Source organism: Chelonoidis abingdonii, chromosome 5, assembly GCF_003597395.2.
Source record: "Chelonoidis abingdonii isolate Lonesome George chromosome 5, CheloAbing_2.0, whole genome shotgun sequence".
Taxonomy (NCBI): domain Eukaryota; kingdom Metazoa; phylum Chordata; order Testudines; family Testudinidae; genus Chelonoidis; species Chelonoidis abingdonii.
The window spans coordinates 64,760,746-64,782,368 of record NC_133773.1 but is presented as its reverse complement, the minus strand read 5'-3'; the positions used below and the strand labels follow the sequence as shown (position 1 = coordinate 64,782,368).

Here is a 21,623-nt window from a genome sequence, read left to right as displayed (position 1 = left end):
TCACAATGTGAGACTTGTCATGATTCTTTTCAAGTAGGAAACTAAGTGTGGACTTTCAGCTACTGTTGTAGAGTGAAATGGGTACCTGGAGAACTTGTAAAGTGCAGAACCTGTTTTCTTCATGGTAAATGTTCCAGCAGGACCTTCTGTTTTTCTGATCAAACCTCCTTCCATTACAACTCCTATTTTTGATGACTAGTTGGAAGAAACTTTGGTACCAGATCCAGCTGATTCATTACCATCGACTGTTCCTTTTGTTCAAGACAGTGTTGCACCACCATTACCACATTATCCCAACAGAGTCCAAAAACGAGTGGTGTGCTTGAATTTATAAATTGTTTATCTAGTGAGTTGCTATTCCAGGTCAGAATAATCCCTTGTAATTCAAGAGTCTGCAGTAGTCTGCCCACAACTTTTAGTTAGGTTATATAGTGTTTTATGTTAGCCTTGTAAATAATATAAATATATTTGAAAGTATTTTAAAGTAGTGTGGAGAAATGTGATGTCACTTTGTTTAAGTGTTTTGGTGCCTCCTATTCCTCACCCCAGTGAAAAGACTCACATTGGTTTTGATTTCTGTTTTGCTGTCAGAACAATAAAGCTACCACAGCAGACAGCAGTCTTTTTAATGTCTCTCCATGTCTCTATCACCTTCTCTACCAAGTCCAAATAGAATACATACAATGGTGGTTTTGCCTTAAAACATTTTAAGTCTCAAATGGTCTAATTAAAAGCAAGATTTATTATGAAAGGAGAGAAAAATAAATTGGCTGTATAACATATACTCAAATTATGCAAAAATTAATCCAGATAAAACAGATTATCAGCTGGTGTAAATAGGAACTTTGCCATTAGCTTTGTGTTAGCTAATGTGTTTTAAAAAACATACTTTTTATCCTAGTGAAGACATACCCCAAGTGTCTCATCTCCCTTCCGTCTCCAAAAGAATGGCTACATGATGAAAAATGGTGATTCTTGAAATCCTAATTAGTTTTAACATGGACAGCTAACTGGACTGTAAAGGTGTTAAACTAGGTCAATATTGTTAAATGGACTTTCCAGTTATGTTAAAGTAACTCTATTGAGCTAAATTGATTGATGAAAATAATCTTTTTGTCATGTATACAGAGTCCAGGTGATTCATGTAATTTTATATACAGTCTGAAATCCTTTTGATGTTAAAGGTGCTGTTCATCCTAATCCTATATAATCCCCCAAAGATTTTTACAGAAGTGTCCCCTGAAATGAGAGATTACAGCGTCTTATAAAATATATGTTTTCCAAATCTATCTAGGGTATATTTGCTGAATTGGATAACCACTTTGTAGGTTCTTTGTTTCCTTTTAATGTACAATTCCAAAATTCCTCTATTATCTTTGACCTTACCTTGCCCTTGAAAAGTAATAAATATAGGGAAATGATCATTCCCCATTCCTTCTTCCTTATATATTTCCCAGTAACATTTACTTGCAATATCTGCTGTTATCATTCCCCAGTTTAAGCAGAAGAAACTACCATCTGCTACATTAAATCTAGTTGGGATGACATCATTTAAAATCACTGGATAGAAATGTAAAAGCAGCAAAGAGTCCTGTGGCATCTTATAGACTAACAGATGTTTTGGAACATGAGCTCTCGTGGGTGAATACCCACTTCGTCGGATGCACGCAGTGGAAATTTCCAGGGGCAGGTATATATACAAGCAAGAAGCAGGCTAGAGATAATGAGGTTAGCTCAATCAGGGAGGATGAGGCCCTAGTGGAGTGGAAGCTGCTGAAATCGTGGTGGAATTACTACCCAAGATCCACAAACCCGGAAATCCTGGACACTCCATCATCTCAGGCATCGGCACTCTCACTGAAGAGCTGTCTGGATATGTGGACTCTTTACGCAGACTCTATGCCACCAGCACTCCCAGCTATCTCCGTGACACCACTGATTTCCTGAGGAAACTACATTGCATTGGTGACCTTCCAGAAAACATCATCCTAGCCATCACGGATGCAGAGGCTCTCTACACAAACATCCCACACACAGATGGAATACAAGCTGTCAGGAACAGTATCCCCGACGATGCCACAGCACAACTGGTTGCTGAGCTCTGTGCCTTTATCCTCATGCACAACTATTTCAAATTTGATGACAATATATATCTCCAGATCAGTGGCACCGTTATGGGCACCCGCATGGCCCCACAATATGCCAACATTTTTATGGCTGACCTGGAACAACGCTTCCTCAGCTCTCATCCACTCACGCCCCTTCTCTACCTACGCTACATTGATGACATCTTCATCATCTGGACCCATGGGAAGGAGACTCTAGAAAAATTCCACCACGATTTCAACAACTTCCACCCCACCATCAACCTCAGCCTGGACCAATCTACACGGGAGGTCCACTTTCTAGACACCACGGTGCAAATAAGTGATGGTCACATTAACACCACCCTATATCGAAAACCTACCGACCGCTATGCCTACCTTCATGCGTCCAGCTTCCATCCCGGGCACATCACACGATCCATTGTCTACAGCCAAGCACTGAGGTACAACCGCATCTGCTCTAACCCCTCAGACAGAGACCAACACCTACAAAATCTCCACCAAGCATTCTCAAAACTACAATACCCGCACGAGGAAATTAGGAAACAGATCAACAGAGCCAGACGTGTACCCAGAAGCCTCCTACTGCAAGACAAACCCAAGAAAGAAACCAACAGGACTCCACTGGCCATCACATACAGCCCCCAGCTAAAACCCCTCCAACGCATCATCAGGGATCTACAACCCATCCTGGACAATGATCCCACACTTTCACAGGTCTTGGGTGGCAGGCCAATCCTTGCCCACAGACAACCTGCCAACCTGAAACGTATTCTCACCAGCAACTGCACACCGTACCATAGTAACTCTAGCTCAGGAACCAATCCATGCAACAAACCTCGATGCCAACTCTGCCCACATATCTACACCAGCGACACCATCACAGGACCTAACCAGATAAGCCACACCATCACTGGTTCATTCACCTGCATGTCCACCAATGTAATATACGCCATCATATACCAACAATGCCCGTCTGCTATGTGCATCGGCCAAACTGGACAGTCTCTACGGAAAAGGATAAAGGGACACAAATCAGATATTAGGAACGGCAGTATACAAAAACCTGTAGGAGAACACTTCAACCTCCCTGGCCACACAATAGCAGATCTTAAGATGGCCATCCTGCAGCAAAAAAACTTAAGGACCAGACTTCAAAGAGAAACTGCTGAGCTTCAGTTCATCTGCAAATTTGGCACCATCAGCTCAGGTTTAAACAAAGACTGTGAATGGCTTGCCAACTACAAAACCAGTTTCCCCTCCCTTGGTTTTCACACCTCAGCTGTTAGAAGAGGGCCTCATCCTCCCTGATTGAGCTAGCCTCATTATCTCTAGCCTGCTTCTTGCTTGCATATATATATACCTGCTCCTGGAAATTTCCACTATATGCACCCGACGAAGTGGGTATTCACCCACGAAAGCTCATGCTCCAAAAGGTCTGTTAGTCTATAAGATGCCACAGGACTCTTTGCTGCTTTTACAGATCCAGACTAACACAGCTACCCCTCTGATACTCAATAGAAATGCTCATTGATTAAAACAAAGCATGCACCATTTTTATTAATTGTCTTATTAACCCATAATTTCTTATGACTATTTAGGTCACCACATATAATATATAGTCTTCTAGCTATTCTTCCCTATTTCTTGTAGCTCTGAACTTTCTGATTTCTCACATAGGTTATAAATATTATAAATCCTTAAATCCTTGAAGATCTTCTGCATTGGGATCTCAACAGCATTATAGTCTAGGCCAGGGGTCAGCAGGATCAAGGTCTTTGCTTGCACTCTACACAGAAGAAACGGTCTGTGCAAGCAGATCCTAGTATAGGATTGGGTCCTTAATCTTCCTTCCATCCTCATGAAAAATATCTGTCCTCCTTTCTCACCCTTCCTTCAAAGCAGAGCTCTCCTTCCATAGCATACACAATATGAGGTTTCTTTGTGCCTAGCAGAGGAGACAGCATGCAGGGAAAGGAAGAGATTATGGTTCCTTGTTAAGATTGCAAGGGTTAAGATCTAAATCCCACTGAAGGCACTGGCAGTCTTTTCATTGACTTCTGTGGGCTATGGACCAGGCCATAGAACACCACACGATTAAAAAACCACTGGGTATGCTATAGAGGAAGGAAAAAATAAAACCAAAAAACACAAAGCCAGTTGTGGCATTTTCTATTTTTATTGTTGTTGAGTTTTTGTTTTTAGTATTTTTCTGCATCTGGTTGTCAATTGTTGCTAGTTGCTCTACTTTGTATTTTACATTAAACAACAGAAGAGAGGGAAAATAGAGATTAGATTGGATTTGATCATGTTGTGTCCTTGCAGCAATCATCTATACCAATTGCCACAACAACAGGCATGGATCCAAATCTGTCCAATATATATTTGTTTTGTCATTGTATTTTATATCTGCATCTTTAAAAATCCAAACACATTGACAGAAACTATCTTATCCGAATGGTTTATTTTTAGGGGTTTGGGGACAAAAAGGATTTGGAAAAAATACAAATTCCAATACTAGATTTTTGTTTAAATCCTATGTAATAGGGTAGCTGGTCCCTTAATTGCAATCGGGCTCAGCTCTCCTGTTCCAATCTAGTTGTGCTATGGTTGGTGTAATGAGGAGAGTGGGGCTGCCCTTGGGAGCTATAAATGAAATCATCCCAAAAGCAATAGATAACACAGAACCCGGAGTCCAGAATGTGAGTTGGAAAGTCCTGAGACTAGAGAGACCTTAAGAAAAGAGCAGTGCTAAGTTGTGAGCTTCAGTGAAGAGATGCCCTTGAAGGAGGAAGTAGTAAGAATTCCCTAAGGAGTAGTAGAGCCAAGTAAGGCAACTGGAATCACTTACAAACTTCACCAGGCCAGAGAGCTGTGGTTAAAAAGGGTTGAAGGCTGGTAGCAGTAGAGAGATAGTCCTGCTGGCTCTCAGAGATGGGGAGCTGAAGTCAGGGAGGGCTGAAGACTGAGGAGGGATGAAGGGGTTAGCTTTCTGATGATTCTGGGCAAGAGTTGGATCCATACCTGGGAAAGAAACTGTGTGGAGAAACACCCAGGCTAGAGGGGCAGGGGTAAATAGTGGTGAAAGATGCTGAAGCCACATCTGAGTGTCTTAGCATGATGAAAAATGCCAGAGTTATAGATGGTATGTTGCTGGACTGCTGAGACTTCAAATATTGAATGCACTGTTTGGACTGTGCTGGGGATTATGGCTGTGGGACTCTTTTAATAAATTAACCCTGCAAAGGCTGTCTGTATGTGGAGATACGGGGGACTGTGGAAAAAGGGAAAATGAAGGCAGGCTCACTTGTTATGCCGTGTCCTGATGAAGGTGGGTGCCCCAGCTGTGGCTACCTTTTCACATATGGAGGACAACATGGGTAGCTGATTAGCCCAAGGGAAAAGGAAAATTGAGGCAGGGGCTCCTTGCAAGGCCACCCTTAGGTAGCAAGAGGATACTCTAGAAGCAGTTGCCCTATGACAGCCTCTAAGTAAAATGTTTTTAATATATATATCTGGTGTTTTTATTACATCAACCTTTCTGTATTTATGGTGCAGTACATTAAACTGAACTAGTAACTTATTTTGTGGGGAAGAGGGAAGGACTGGAAGTTCATTGTGAACAGGGTGATGGAGGGACAGGAAGGCTGGAGAGGAGAGCTACTGAGGCTTGGCTGTAGGAGGGAACTAGCTCTCGGTAGGAAGTGCGGGAGGTCCTGCTGGTTCCTACCTGCTTCCAGGCCCTGTGGTGGCTGCTCCAGCCCCTCTGCATCCCATGCTTGCATCCGCCCCCCCATCCTGCATATGTGTGTGAGAGAGAGTGTTTACATGGTGGTGATAGTGCCCCACCTCCTTGGTTTTACTGGTGTGACTTGTGTGTTTTTCTTTTTGTCGTAACCAAAGTGTGGATGGTCAGGCCTAGTGGCTGAAACAGGACAGGAACAAGGCTGGGAACAGGCATGATCACAACTGCACTCATAAGTGCTGAACAGCCAGTGACCTGCTGCTTCTGAACTTAAAAGCAGGCCTGCTGGTTCCCTTCTTTCAATCAGGTAGTCCTACTGTAAGTAACCCAGCTGAGCTTGTCAATGTGCCTGGAGGCTGGGCTGGCTAGTCCTCAGCCTCAGCTAAATGAGCTCATCCTTGACACTTCTAAATCTACAGATATTGCTTGCTATTTGTAAGAAAGCAAAAATCTCTTCAGCACTGTAGGGCAATAAGTACTTGATTCAAAGTCCATTGAAGTCACTGGGACTCTTTTTATTAAAGTCAATGTGTTTTAGATTGGGCCCAAAGGAAAGATCATATAAATTAGAGCTACTGTGGGTCAGTGCTAATTTATTCTTCCTCTTTTTGGCAAATAACATATACCTGTTCTTCCTCAAAATGTAACTGACTAGCTGAGAAAATTCATTCAGTGTAATCGCTGTCTTTGATCCACTTTTGCTGATCTAGATCACTGAACTCTCAAACACTTAACTTTACTCAATGTTTGCAAACAGCCTGATGGGTAATGCCAATATCATGATTTTTTCGTTTGCCTGGGCTATTTTGGGGTAGTATGTTAATACAGCAGCCATATTTAAAAGTTCTTTCTTCCTCAAGCCACATGTGACTCTCATTCATTTCAATGGGAGTGTCACCTACAATCATGAAGGACAGTATATGTGTGTGCACAATGCCTATTACTACTAATCCACATCAAAGATCTATGGATTAATAATTTTTTTTTGAGCTAGACTATGGCAAATTCTCCCCCACCTCTTAAAAGGCATAAATCCAGCTTTATGTGAGAAATCCTAACAGATCAAAGAATATACTCCTTCAGTCATGAGGCTGAACTTCCATTGCATTTAGTAGTGACACTATCTAAGGAAGGAGGTTCAGATTTGGCTCATAATTAGTCAATCTGGAGTAATCCTAGAGATTGCAGACCAGTGAACTTCATTCCAGTAGAAGGAAAAAAATTGAAATTATAATTTTAAAATGGAATTATAAATCATGATGAACAAATATGAGGACAAACCCGTGCAGCTTTCTCTAAAGGAAAATTGTGCCTCTCTAATCTATTAGAAATGTTTGAGAGTCAACAAAATAATGAAGTGGTTGACACAATTTATTTAAACTTTCAAAAGTCTTTGATAAAGTCTCTCACATTAAGATACTGAAGAAGCAAAGTTGTCATGAGGTGAGAGGTAAAGTACTGTCATGGCATAGAACTGGCTAAGAGACAACGTGGAGGAATAAATAGTCATTTTTTGACATGGCAATGGGTTAAGATGCATAGGGTTTTATGTGGGCCTGGTGCTGTTCAAAGTATTTATCAATGATCTGGAAAAGGAAATGAACAGTGAAGTGTCAGGTTTCAGAATAGGAGCCGTGTTAGTCTGTATCCATAAAAAGAAAGTAAAGTGTCAGAATTTTAGATGACACAGGGTTAGTTAGGTTAGTCAAGACTGAAATAGACTGAGGAATTTCAGAAGTACTTAATAGTATTGGATGAACAGGCCTAAGGGCAGGTCTACACTACCGATAAAGTCAACCTAACTTACATCACTCAGGGATGTGAAAAATCCCCCCCAGCAGTGACGCAACTTTCAAGCTCTCCATACCAGTGCTTTGTCAGTGTGAGAGCATCTCTCACTGACATAGCTTGAACTTCTTGCTGAGGTGGAGTAATTATGCCGATGGGAGAGCACTCTCCCGTCAGCATAGCGTGTCTTCACCAGACACGCTACAGCAGCACAGCTGCATTGGTGTAGTACTGTAGTATAGACTTGCCCTAAGTGAAATTCAGTACTGGCAAATGCAAGATAAGGTGCACCTGGAAGAAATATTCTGAACAACTCATATACATTGTTGTTTCCTAAAGTAACCAGCCATTCAGAAAAAAAAAAAAGTTGGGGGTTATTGTGGGTGACTCAAGGTAAACCTCTGTTTAATGTGCAGTGGCAATTAAATAAATAAATAAACCTTCAAACAAATCTTGAATGCACAAGAAATGTGATGAAAAATAATAATTAAAACATTATTCCATGCCTGGAATACTGTTTAGTTCTGTCCTTTTCTAAAAAGGATACAACAGAAATAGAGCGGGCTTACAGGTGGACAAGAAGAACTAGATGTGTAGAGATTTAATGAAGAGAGATTTAAAAATAAAGAATTATCTAATTTATAAAGAGGAAACAACAGGAGATATGGCAGAAGTATACAAAAATAATGCAAGGGATAGAGAAGGTTAATTGAGTGCTTCAAATGATCTATTCTCAGAACACAAAGACAAATAAACATTCAGTGAAACTGAAAAGCAACAAATTTAAAATGATAAATATGCAACAAGATATCACTGAAAAGAAAACCTTAGTATGATTTTTTTTAAAAAAAGATTATCCTTTTATATAGCTAGGATTTAAAAACATTTTTGAAAAGGATATAAATGTCCATGCTTCAAGGCATATGCCAATTATTAATTGATGAGGGTTTAGAAAAATAAAACAAAACAAACCTCCCAATAGAGGAAAATTGTATTCCATAGTTGTCCACTATGGGGTTTCTTGCACTTCCTTTGAAGCATCTGGTGCTGGCAAGTATAAGAGGCAGGATACTGGACTAGAACCACTGGTCTGATGCAGTATGGAAATTCCTCTAGCCAAAACTTTTGAAAGCTATTAGTGCTTTAATTTATAAGTGTCTAACCTGAAATGTTTTGAAGGTGCCTGAATTTCCAGAAAATACTCAGCATCCACCCTCTGAAAATCAGTCTCCCTTAAGTTGCCTCTGCTCAGTATTGGAGGCACCCCAAATCAGTGCTGAATTGGTCAATGTTCCTATGTGCAGTAACTTTAAAATCTTGGATAAATAAGCATGTCACCCTAGCTAAAATTTCTATTCCAGTAACATACATTTAAATATTTATAAGTTTCTCTATATGTATGTTAACCCAAATCTAACTTGTATTTTCCAAAACAAATAAAACCTGGTTAAAATACATACTACTTTGTTTGATAATAAATGTTATTGTTTATAATCAGACAGGTAAGATTTCTTTAAAGCACTCAGTTTGTCATATTTATTTTCTCATTTTTAAATAACGACGTTGGAAGACAGAAATCAAATACAGTCTCCTTTGCACAGCAGGCCTGTACCAAAGCACTGCAATTTGTACAGAGCTTAGCACAACCTAGTTGTGGCCTTTAGGTGCTACTACAATGTGATTCATTCAAAATAGACAACCCCTGTCCCTGCCTCCCCAGTTTCAGAGTCTCCCCTATGTGTGGAAGAAATGCAGCTCTGCTGTGCAAGAGGAGAGCAAGGTTCTGGAGGGCCATAGAAGACCCTGGTAGAGCACAGGTGGAACTTTACAGGGGGTAGGGCTGAGCATCCATTGGTACATAGATCTTCGCCCACAGTCAGCTCAAGGCCATTGTTTTGGAGTAACCGCTGAGGAACTGCTACAGAACTGCATTATGACTAGGGAAGGGAGATGATTCATCCTCCTTGCCCTCTAACACATCTATCAAGCATCCATCCCCTTACTCAGGCTGAGTGCTGGACTGCCAGTGTGAGGCTTAATGCACTCAGGTTAATGAGCCTGTGGCAGATTTAACAATATTTGAGACGATGATACTTGTACAGGTCTTATCCTGAAAGATGTTGCATGTCATCATGTCCTACTGAAATTAATGATATTTGAGGGCAGTCATTGATTCACAGAACTGGGGTTCATCCTGCTAAAGCAACAGCACAAAAGCTCTCCCAGAGTGTGGCTGCTTAAAGGGGATAAGGATGTAACTTGATTCACTGAACAATGCTGCAGGTTACAAAATAACATTTCAGAAGAAGGAATGTAATGGTTATCAAATGTTGAATGATACAAAGTAGCATTTCAATTTATTTAAGTAAGTGGCTTAATGTTCTCATTTCAAGGTAGATGAAATAATATGTAGTGATGAAAGAAAACTAAGCCGTACCATAAGCATTTAAAAAAAATCTCTTCCTATTTCATTTCCAAATATCAGGGGAACAATTGAAATGAAAGGTTTAACTATGCATTTATTTTTTTTCAAATAGAAGCCAACTGCCATCAAAACAAATAAACAAAACCCCATAAATATAGGAGACTTGCACAATAAACAAATGTCACCATAATGATTCCTCTTAATTAAGGAATTTGAGAATGAATAAAGAAAATAAAAACTGGCCTGAAGTACAAAGAGCCTGATTCTCCATTCAGATCCCCACGGACAACCCTCGTCAGCCCTCTCTGAAGTCAATGGAGCTGTGGGTCTGCCCCAGGGACCTGTTTACAGCAGTAGGGAGAAAGTCTGTATGTGGAGCTGAACTCCCACTTACTTTGGAGCCAGGCGTTTGACTGGGCCCCCTATCAAGGCTGCTGCAAGTTGTGAAGTTTGGCTGGAAAGCCGAACCTGCCAAAGCTGGGCAGCGTTCCGAGCTGGGGATCGAGCCCATCTCTATTTCAAACCCTACAGCCAGGGGTGGCTATTGGGCTATGTGACTGAGACCCCAAAGCAGCGACGCTGGAAGGGTCAGAGAGGCTCTTTGCGCTGTACTGGAGACAAGACGCCCTGACTCAACCAGAGCGAGTGGCGATGAGCCGTTTCCTGCAATCCGCTGTGACCTGGCAACAAACATCCAGCTGATGAAAGCAGGAGCGGCGGGGGCATGGAGAGAGAGGGCAGAACTCGCCCGAATATTCCCTCCCGGGTCTTGGCGGCCTTCGCAAGCGCCAGGGGCTCACTGGAGACGTGGGGCCCTTGTCTGGCAGGTTAACATTTGTTTTGCTTGCTCTGAAGCCTTTCCCTCTGCCCGGGGCGGGCCGAGACTAGCGGTGCTCAGCCCCAGCCCGGCTCTGCTCGCACCTGTTGGCAGTCAACGGCAGGGAGAGCCAGGCGGCTGCAGCAGCAGCAGCAGCAGCTCTGCTTTGCCCCGCTCCCCCGAGCAGTGGCAAGCTCCCCCCACCCCAGCAGCCCCCGGCTGGGCTGGCCACTCCGCCTCCCTGCGCGCCCCTCCTGGCGACGCGAGGGGTAACCTCCTCCGGGCGGCAGCCCTGGGCCGGGCCGGGCCGGGCGGCCCCGTGCAGAGGATCCAGGCAGAGGGTGCGGGGCAGGAGGAGAAGGGGGATCCGGGGGGCGAGAGAAGGGCCGAAGGGCTCTGGGAGGGGGACCGCAGGGAGTAGGGGCAGGCTTCTGGGGGAGGGGAGCCGGGCCGGCTCGGTGGGGGCTCCGGGCGGCGGCGCTAGTCCCGGCTCTTTCTTTAAACGCGAACTGCTGTTGCGTCAAACTCAAACCAGGTGCCGGGCTCGGGCTGCGTGCAGCCGCTGGCTGGGGAGAGTCGAGCAGCAGCAGGAGCAGCCGCCTGCCCCGGCTGTGCGCGCTGGGACGGGCACTTTGTTCCCTCCCCTGAGGCCGGCCGCCGAGGGGCAGGGCAGAGCCACGCGCGGGAGGGAGAGCGGACCCTCGCGGGGGGGCGGGGGACGCTGCCCGGTTGGCAGCGCGGCTGTCGCGAAGAGGGCGAAGAAGGGGCCTTGCTCCCCGCCCCCTCCCCGCGCTGTTCCTGCTGTTTTGCTTGTGGAGCTGACAGGTGCTGCTCCCAGGCAGCGGCGAATCCTCTCGTCCCCTCCTCCCTTGGCCCCAGTGTGCGCTGGACGCCTTCGCCAGCCTTCTCCCTCCCAGCCCGGCGCGGATTGCGGAGCCCTTGCGAAGCTGGTTTGGGTCCAGCCTTTGCTTTGATCCTTTAGCGCCCCCCCGCCCCCCACCTGAGACACGGAGAAAGGCGCTAGTACAAGAGTTTTGGATGGGATTATGTGGAAACTACCCTGCACTTCTGCGCTGCCAAAGCAGGCTCAGGGCTGCTTTCTCCCCAGCGGCGCAGCCGGCGCCTGGTGGTGGTGAAAGAGACTCGGGACTTGCCGGCGAGCCGAACGTGCCTGGTGTGTGTGATAACTTCCCTCGGTCAGCCAAATGCTCCTCTTCGCCCTACTCCTGCTGACATCTGCCCTGGCCAGCCAGAGACATGGAGCCCAAGCGGAGTCCAATCTGAGCGTCAAGCTGCAGTTCTCCAGCGCCAAGGAGCAGAATGGTAAGGCACGGCCGGTGACCCCCTCCGTGCTAGGGAAGGAGAGGTGGGTAGGGAAGGAGGGGTGCATTAACTCTGCAGTTTCGGAGGCCGGGCTGTCACGAAGCTGGGACCCTCTCAAGTGCGTGTAACTTCACAATGTACAACACGCCGTGCACTGAAACTCACTGCGGGAGGGGGAAAAAAAAATCTTGCATCGCCCGAGTAAGTCTTTAAGATCGAAGCCCAAATGAATGAGACTTGGCAGGTCTGTCTTCGCTGTGTGTTTGTCACTCCAGGAAACTTGTCAGCCTCGTTAACTGAAGCAGGAGAGGTAAAAGGGCACCCATTTACTAGCTGGAAGATAGCAAAGAAAGAAGCTCACAGCCTGTTTGGAGACTTTATTTTGTGGGTGGTGGTTTAAAATGTTTCTTTTCTTCCTTTTTGTTTTTCTAACTACACCTTTGTGCCCTAATCCTTCCTTCGCTGGTGGGGTGTTTTTGTTTCTGTTGGTGAATGAGCACTATTTTGTATGTGTGGAAACCAGCTATTCCTGCATAGGAAATGAGAATTACTTTCAGCTTTCAAGTGTACCTGAAATGTTTAGAAAACTCTCAGATGCAAGTTCCCTTGGGCGGGGATTGCTCAGAGCTGGAGAAAGGCTCCTTTCATACAGCAAGGGCAGCTTCAGGGTGTGTAATTTGCTTAGCCTCTGAACTCCATATGATATACATTATTCAGATTTTTAAGGGCCTTTTCTCTTGATCTACTATTATGAAGTCATTTTAAAGACTACTTTAAAAACAGAAATATTGTGTAGCACATGAAACCACACTATTTATGCAGAATGTCTACAATTAGGCTATTAAACACCCTGTTTTCCAGTGATGTATGCCAATATATAAGGGGAAAAATCTTAGCAGTTTGCCTGTTAGCTGGATTGTTGTTTTTCCTAGACAAACCAACATAAAGGCACAAGCAAAATACTTCCAAAGTTTTAGTAGGTTATAAATGAAACATAACAGAAATGCAAATTTAAAGACTTGCTCAGTTCAGCAAAAACTGTCAGCTTTGAACTTGGAACTCCCTTGATTAAGTATTATATACTGCGTCTCTTAATACAAAACAAATGAAGAACTAAGTGGCCTGTTACAGACATTATGTGAATTAATAGAATGTGTAGTGTTATCAGTTTTACCAGAAGAAGAGATTAATATTGCTGCTGTTTGCTAATGTGATGACATATGGCACCTGCAGACTGCCAGGGCTACTGATCAAAGAGCAGCACAGGGATCAGTCTCTAATCAGAGCAACTGCAAAGGGCTAAGGGAAAGTGATCAAAAGAGTCAGAAACCCAGCTATACCCTGACAGGAAAATTAATCAAACTAACCTTTGTCCTCAGTACAGGAAAATATCTGTGTTGTGTGAGAATAGAAATACCTCCCATCCTCCCCATTCATCTGACTGATGGAGGTTTTAGGGAGCCAGATAGAGACAAAGTGGATTCAGGGCAAATGTAATGAAAATATGCTTTACTCTCTTATTCATGTGGTGTATACAAGGAACATATTGAAGTGTATGAATTACCATTGTTTTCTCAAAGCAGACAGAGTTCAGGGGAGAGACATAACAGGTTGTCAGTCTTCCACAAGAGATTTGTTATGTGACAGTGCAACAGGGTCTTAAATAGGCAGGAAGGCCTTATTGCCTAGCTGACCAATAAGAAAGTCTGAAAAGTGAAACTGCTACACAGGAGAGAGGTAGAATTGCTATAAAATAAATATTTATGGATAATACAAATAGTTATATCTGACAGCACAACTTAGACACTGTTCATACACAGGTAATGCAGCTGCCTGAGGTCAAGCTTCAGGTAGCTAATGATCCAGTTTGTCACTTTGTAAGGTACACTAAGTGCATCAGAGTCTTGTAACAAATACAAACCCAGAAGAAACATAAAAGAGTTCCAGAAATGTTACTCTTTATATTTAAATGTAGTTCATATAGTATAGCCATCTGAGTTGTTGTTTACCTATGCTTTCATTTCTAGCTCTTAACTTTTACATTAGACTAAGTAAGTGCAAAAGTTTAGCCAAAACTAAAACCAATACTTAATTGTTTTGACATACTTTAATTATTTGGGGGATCAGTAATGTTGGTCAGACCAGTTTTAACTTGATTTAATTAGTGATTTTTTTAAACTCTACAGCAACCTAAAGATTGTATAGCTTTTAGCTAGAGGCAGGTTAAAACGCCTTATAGTTGGCTAGGAGATGTTGCTGTTCACATGGCAAAGCTTTATATACAATGTTTTGGTTCAAAGAAAAAGGGGGCGGGGTGGTGGTGGCTGGGAGGGAGAAACATTTTTCTTCCTCAACTTAGAAATAAAAAGTTTTGTCTAATTGCTAAATTGATATCTAGCCAAACAGTTGTACTACAAAACAAATTAAAATTGTAATGACTGCATGCTAGAGTAGCTATTATTGGTTCAAACTGCTTTGGGAGTTAGTTAATAACTTTATTGCTTGAATAAAGTTAAGCATGTTTATAAGTATGTGCAGGATCAGGGCCTTAGTGTCAAGAATCTAGACCATTAACTTGAAGATATAACTGTACAGTGTGACTCAATGTGTTTTGGTTTTTTTTGGCCGGGGGATGAGGGAAAATGTAAGGAGTTCTCTTGTTATAGTGCATATGAGGAATTACATTTTAGATACTGATTACCCAGGCTGAATTGTTGTACACAAATAAAAGGTAGAAATTCTTGTGAGAAATAAGTATTTTACTATCATCAGCCAGGAATTCAACATGATGGGTGCTGTGGGGCCAATATAGTTCTACATGAAACCACTTAAAACTATATACTTGCTTTTATCAGCCCTTTGGTATAATCAGTTCAGCTTTCTTGAAGGTTTATTTGTAAACTCTGCTTGGCATTAAGGAGTCTTAAATTATTTAATTCTGAAATATCTTTACTCAGTTGAATTACAAAACTAAAGATTAATAAGTGGTTACATTTGGAGGTTCAAAGGTGAGTGATCATTTGGTAGGCTTGAGACTGGAGTATGTGATATACTTGGTGGAGGCTGCTATTTATATGGATGAATTGTTTCCACATTTCTGTGTAATTTTGACCAAGAGGGTTCTGCTTGAATGGGTTGGCAGGTTTACAAAGCTTTGTAAGTTTGTATTATAGTTCTCTAAAATACATTCATTGCCATCTTTGTACCCATACCAAAACAGGGGCCAAGAAAAAAAATTCTAGGATTCAATTACTCTTGAGACGTTCCCAATCTCTCTTGCATAAGATTTGATTCAGGGATGATTTGCATTTTTCTTCCTCCTATTACGCCTCACCATCTCTCTTTTCCTGTTACTCCTTTCATCCTGCCAATTCTGAACCAATCCTTTGGTCTTTCATTCCCCCATTCATGGCTCTATAGTTTCAACATTTGATAAGTTGGATGGGTAAAATGCACCACTGGCAGAAGTGAGTGCAACTCATTTACCACAAAGGAGATTTGTCTATTGATCTATCAGCAAATTTTGGCCACAATATAGAAGTGACAGGAGAATGTAGGTCCCTTAGCCATATTCTTGGCTGTTGTGGGGCAAGATAAGTTTTGTAAAGCAATTCCATAAAACTATAGAAATCGGGGTATAGGTACAAGAATATTACATAATACTTGTGTAAGATGACAGGAAAACCTATTATCAGATGCCATGTATAACAAAATAGTTTACCTGTAATCTGCATTTATAAAATGATACACTACTATAGAACTTCAGGAGACCAAAGGTTTGAGATCAATCAACACATGACCAAAATCAACCGGTTAGAAATATTAATTCACATTGAATCAAGTTTTGAGCATGAATAGCAACAATCACAGAAAGCACACGAGTGTATGTCCTGGTTTTCTACAAATGACTGTCTCATCAACGCACCTCTGCTTATGATTTAGTGTTCTAGTTCCTGCAACAATTTGTTAAAAGATGATAAAAAGTGTAGTCTATAAAAAATTCTGAAGTTGAGAGTGATACCACTCTTAGTAGAGCTGCCTGAATTATTTACAACAAATCTGAAGTCCACTGGAGGCTGATACACTTCAGCCTTCAGCCTGTGGCCTGCAAAAAGCTCCATGAACGTGGTTGGAGTTTTAATGTACAGCTGAAGAGCCAGCGTTCATTGAATCTCCTACCCCTGGTTGGCCTCTCACAATAAGCCATGGGGTTACCCACTTCTTACATTACATATCTTCAAAGAGAGATTGAGGCTCTGTAGGGGAAGGTAACTGATTGTAGTATGGGCAGGGGCTGATGCTGGATTTTTCTTGAACGACTGAGTTCACTTAATTCAAAACTCTAAGCAGTCCTATAGAAGCCTATGGATTTTATATATCCCCAATCCAAATCTTACAAGACTCAGAAAGTAATGATTTCAAGAATAAACTTAATTTAAATTGAATATTTAGATAAGAAAACTACTGACAATAAAGGAATGCATTTCAAAACAGTTAGATCTAAATGTTCTGCTACCAGCTATAACTGGTCTGATAACTACCAAGAAAATCTGCTGACTAATGCTGGGTGGTGCAGTTTTGTGCAGTCTTCTTCATTGGCAAAGAGATGTCACATGTTCAGAATTGTATTTGTCTAAAAGGAAAAGTAGATCTGAAAAACTTCTATAGTTTAATCTGTTTGTTTAGTTCAAAATGTGGTTTGGTGTGAAACTTTAAAACCCTTTAATGGAAAGAGTTAAAGAGTTGTACAACACCCTTTTTAAAGTTTTAAACAAGGGATTGTGGCAAATTGGAAAAGTTTTAACAAATCTTCAAATGCGTAATGAGTGTAGTAAATAACTATGCAAGAACATTTTAAAACTCATTATTTGCTTTGTAGTTTACTGCTAACATTAATACCACTACTATTTACAGTACTACTTGTAACCTCTCTTTATTTCAGCTACTCCTCTCTGTTATGTAAAGTTTGGTTTAGTAGTGTGGAAAGTTCCCTACATGTTCCCATTTCTGTGCACTCCTGCCTTTTTTCTACGTTTGTTACGTATCTAAAATTGAATATTGAATGCAGTTTGCTTAAATCTGATTTCTTGCAGTTATTGTTTTCTAATAGATTTACAGACCTTGAATCACAAATTAGTGTTTAAACTGTGCTGGGCTTTTTTTTTTGCACTTCATACAGTACTTTCATATCAGAGAGAGAAACAGAATGTATACCTTGAACCCATGAGAGCCATTCTAGTGAACGTTTCATGTTGAACTCTGTAGATAAAGTCATCTACATGGTTAGGATTTAATCCTAACTTTTTGGTTCTAATTATTATTCCAGCTGACATGTAGTAGCAGAGTTGTGCTTTGCCGCCTGCAGCAGTGGTATTGCATTATAGCAATGTTTTTCATGTAGTCATTAGACCTGTCTGGCAATTCATAACTGTTGCAGTCTGCTCTCCTTTTCACAAGGTTAGCTTATTTGAGTGGAATTTAGGCTATTACTCCACCTCTTTATGGCTTTTTGTATGTAAAAAAGAGCTATTTTCACCTCAATCGCAAACTGGATGTCATGCAAAGTGAACCTCATGGTGAGTGAGCTCTCTGGAGGATGTCCCAGTAGACAAATAACTTTCAGTAGAGTACATAGCTTTGTAAAGCAATTGTACTACAGAACAACAGAAGTAGCATTCCCATATGTGAACGTTTAATATGTACCTGATTGCTTTGGAGCCAATAAATTAATTGCACACTGTGGCTTACTCAGACCTGTTATTCCTTGTTCGGAAGACTTGTACAGCTTTTATTTGAATCTGAAATACTTGGGAACACCACATAGATGAAACCTCATAATGTTTATCTGCACAAAGCCGCAGTATAATTTTCACATTCTTGAGAGACTTGTGGGATACTATTTTAAGTTTTCAGAGTCCAGAAGATTTATGCATTCTTCTTGATCCACATTTGTATCAGCTGCAGCATGCACCTGCCTTTTGATCCCTTTGCAGAGAGAGCATATTGCCAATATTACACTGGGTTTATATATAGTTAACATGTTGTGGGAGCATGTGATTATCTGGTTTTAAGTCCTGTTGTATTAATGGGTCCTCTGATGTAATTACAAATAACAGATAAATAATGTTATAAAAACAGCTAATCTCTGTAAGTTGGTGGGATGGTTGAGTAGAAACAAAACATAACAAGTATTCTGGAGAAAATCTTTATGAACAGAAAGCAAGCTAGGTAATATAAGCAAAAGGAAATATCAGTTAAAAACTTCCTCAGTCTCTGGATCAACCCAGTCCTTAGAATTAGGTTAGCGAGTGCTGTTGAGGGGGACGTCTACACTACAAGATTGTTCCGATTTTACATAAACCGGTTTTGTAAAACAGATTATATAAAATTGAGTGCACGCGGCCACACAAAGCACAGTAATTCGGTGGTGTGCATCCATGTACCGAGGCTAGTGTCGATTTCTGGAATGTTGCACTGTGGGTAGCTATCCCATAGTTCCTGCAGTCTCCCCCGCCCATCGGAATTCTGGTTGAGATCCCAATGCATGATGGTGCAAAAACAGTGTTGAGGTTACTTTGGCGTATAGATCAGATCTACATCTCATCTCTCGTAATCGCATGGCGACATTTTCCGCCCTTTCCTGGTATTGCCCTGGCACGCGCCATTAGATGGCACATTCGCCTGTTTGCCTTGTCATGTCACCGTATGTGTATGGCGCTGACAGAGCGGATTCTGCGCGTCACGCCAGATTCTTTGCTTTGCAGGTAGGCAGAGATGTTACCGTCTTTCTGTACGTCTGCCATGCCATGTTAAATTGCGATGAGATGCTGTATGAGTCGTTCTGTCGCTGATCTAGTTGGTGCTCCTGTGACTTCGCTGAGTCGCCGAGGCGCAAAGACAAGGGAATGATCCTGGTCATTCCTCCTTTTGTATCTAAAAATAGTTCATCGTCCTAGATATTGCCGTGTACTGATAGCCAGAGACAGAGAGCACAGCGCTCGTGTAGTCCACGAATGTGAGCTGCATGCCATCAGGGGTGCCGCTGCAACAACCATCCGTTGGCTTCCCTCTCCCCCAACCTTTGCGCTGCGTTCAGGTCCCCTTTGTGTGTGAGAAGTTATAGATGCGTGGTAAGACACTGACTCTCTTTAGTGAGAATAGAATGAGGGACGCGCTCCAGCTGTATGTAGTAACGAGGACTTAAATGGTGGGAGGAGCCCAGCATTCCGCTGTGTGATGTCCGGCAGTAAGAATTTTTCTTTAGACTGCAGGGTGGTGATGGAAGTTCAGCCCGTTGCATGATGATGGGAAATGGTTACGCCTATCGTGTGCATCTGAGGGAATACCGGGGTTTATTCTTTTCTTTACCCGGCGCCCCGGTTGATCACTGGGTCCCAGGAGATACCGGTGATGTCAGGCGCTCAGCCTCTGCACTGTACGTCTGCCCGGGAGGGAGGAAGGATGTGTGTTTTAGTGCACAGCCGCGTCTCTCCGCGGCATGCGTAGTTTGACTCGGTGCTTGGAAAAGTCAAGACGTGTTTTTTTTCCTTTTCTTTACCGGGGGGGGAAATTGAGCGGTATTACCCTGACACCGACAATGTGTTATGACCTCACGGCTTGGGAGCTCAGCCAGAAGTGCATACTTTCGGAGAATGCGGGACTTGGGATCTGGTCTCGTCTCCTCCCTTCCTCCATGATTTCCATTTGATTCGTTTTGGCTTTCTGTTAGCGCTTGTCACACCTCTGTTGCGCTGGTCTGTATCTTGCTGGTTGATTCATTCTTCTGTTTGGATTTTGTAACAGATTGTAGATAGATTTGTCTCACCCTGCGTGTCGATCGTATCTCCGTATGGTCTGCTGCAGCTCTTTTTGGCTTTGGATGCTATCGGACCCATGTGATCGAGTCCATGTGGGCAACAGTGATGCATTAAAAGTTCGCTGGGCTTCTGTTACTGCTGTGTCGAGTTCAGATTTGCTTTCCAGCAGCTCCCCAGTGACTGTGGGAACCGCCGAGGCCATTACGATTTGCCAACTACCCTATCTCGGTATACCGCTTTGCGCTATTCTTCGTTGGGAGGGGTCAGAACCGATTTAAGAGCCCTTTATCGATTCAAGGGTCCTCATTGTGTGGACGGGTGCAGCGTTAAATCGGTTTAACGCTGCTAAAATCGGTATAAACGCGTAGTGTAGACTAGACCTTGCTCAGATTTTCTCCTTCTGAGCTGGCAGCTTAATTCTCCACTCTGTTGCAAATATGTCAAATGAATGCTAAGTGGTGTAAAATATTGCATTCTGATTTGGCATTTTACATTCCCATTGAACAGGTGTAAACAACTGTGCAAGTCAGTGGAATATCGGGCCTTCAGTCTGAGGGCTTGTCTTCAGTGCAGAGTTTACTCAGTTGTTGCCCTGTGGGTTTTTTAACTCAAGTTGGTCCGCGGGGGGGGGGGGGGGGTATAAATTACACTTGAGATAGCAGAAACTCATTAGCTGCTAATTCAATCCATCTGTGCAGCTTGAGTGTTATTTGCTAGTGTGGCTGCTCTTACTTGAACTAGGCTAACTGCAGAGGAGTTAACTCTGCAGTGAAGACATAGTCTTAGTTCATCCTTTTTATAGCTTTTCCACTTATGTGGGTATTCATGGGAGGGTAAAAGAATTTGAGTAAACCTCTCATTTACTGGGAACCATGTAGTGTCCCTGCGCCTTGTCACATTTCAACTCTGATAGAAATAAGGGAGTGTTCAAAAGTTATTTTGCATACAGTCAGATTCTCTCATTGTACTTATAGTGGAAGAGATGCAAAGGAAGAATCCTGAAACATTTTCTCTATGGAAATTTGGCTCTTAATTTTTGTGAATGAAGTGTAAACATTTACTGAAAATGATTAAAAGGAAGAAGAGATTTTTCAAGTCTTCTCCTGTTTCCTCTGCCAAAACCCCCATATACTTCCACCCTTGAAATTCTTCCTGGATTTTTATTAATATGTATTTGTGGACCTATCACCAGAGTAGAAGTAGGTAGGGCAATCGGTTAAAAAGTGGAAAGGCACCAGATCTGGATAACATTCCAATGGAAGTTTTTAAGGTGGACTCAAAGAATACAGTAGACGGTTTGACAGACCTTACAAAACGTGTTGGAAGAAGAAAAAACCCCAAAATAAATGAGTGGGAAAAGGATCATATAGTGAAGCTGTCAAACAAAGAAGACTTCAGCCAGTGAAAAACATGAGGGGCATTCAATTGCTGTCTCTCCCAAGTAAGATAGGTACACAGATTTTTTCAGACAGAATAAAGAAAGCAATAGAATAAAGGTTATGATGAGAATAGGCAGGGGTCAGACAGGTGAAATCATGTCTAGATCAAGTAGTAATGATGATCCTGTCATTTTATATGAATTTTTTATAGATTTCCAAAAAGT

General features: G+C 42.4%; 1 protein-coding gene across 2 annotated transcripts in view; it reads left to right on the top strand.

Moving 5' to 3' along the window:
• The first annotated feature begins 10,474 nt into the window (after window positions 1–10,474).
• The window catches only part of PDGFC (platelet derived growth factor C), a 245,712-nt gene continuing 234,563 nt past the window's right edge, over window positions 10,475–21,623 (top strand). Inside the window, exons 1-2 of one of the 2 annotated variants that reach the window (XM_032779132.2) lie at window positions 10,475–10,890; window positions 11,989–12,203. In XM_032779132.2, coding sequence (XP_032635023.1) covers window positions 12,086–12,203 — 118 coding nt within the window. In that variant the 5' untranslated portion in view covers window positions 10,475–10,890; window positions 11,989–12,085. Of the gene's footprint in view, window positions 10,891–11,590; window positions 12,204–21,623 lie in introns of those variants that run through there. The other variant, XM_075066348.1, reaches the window with a different exon arrangement.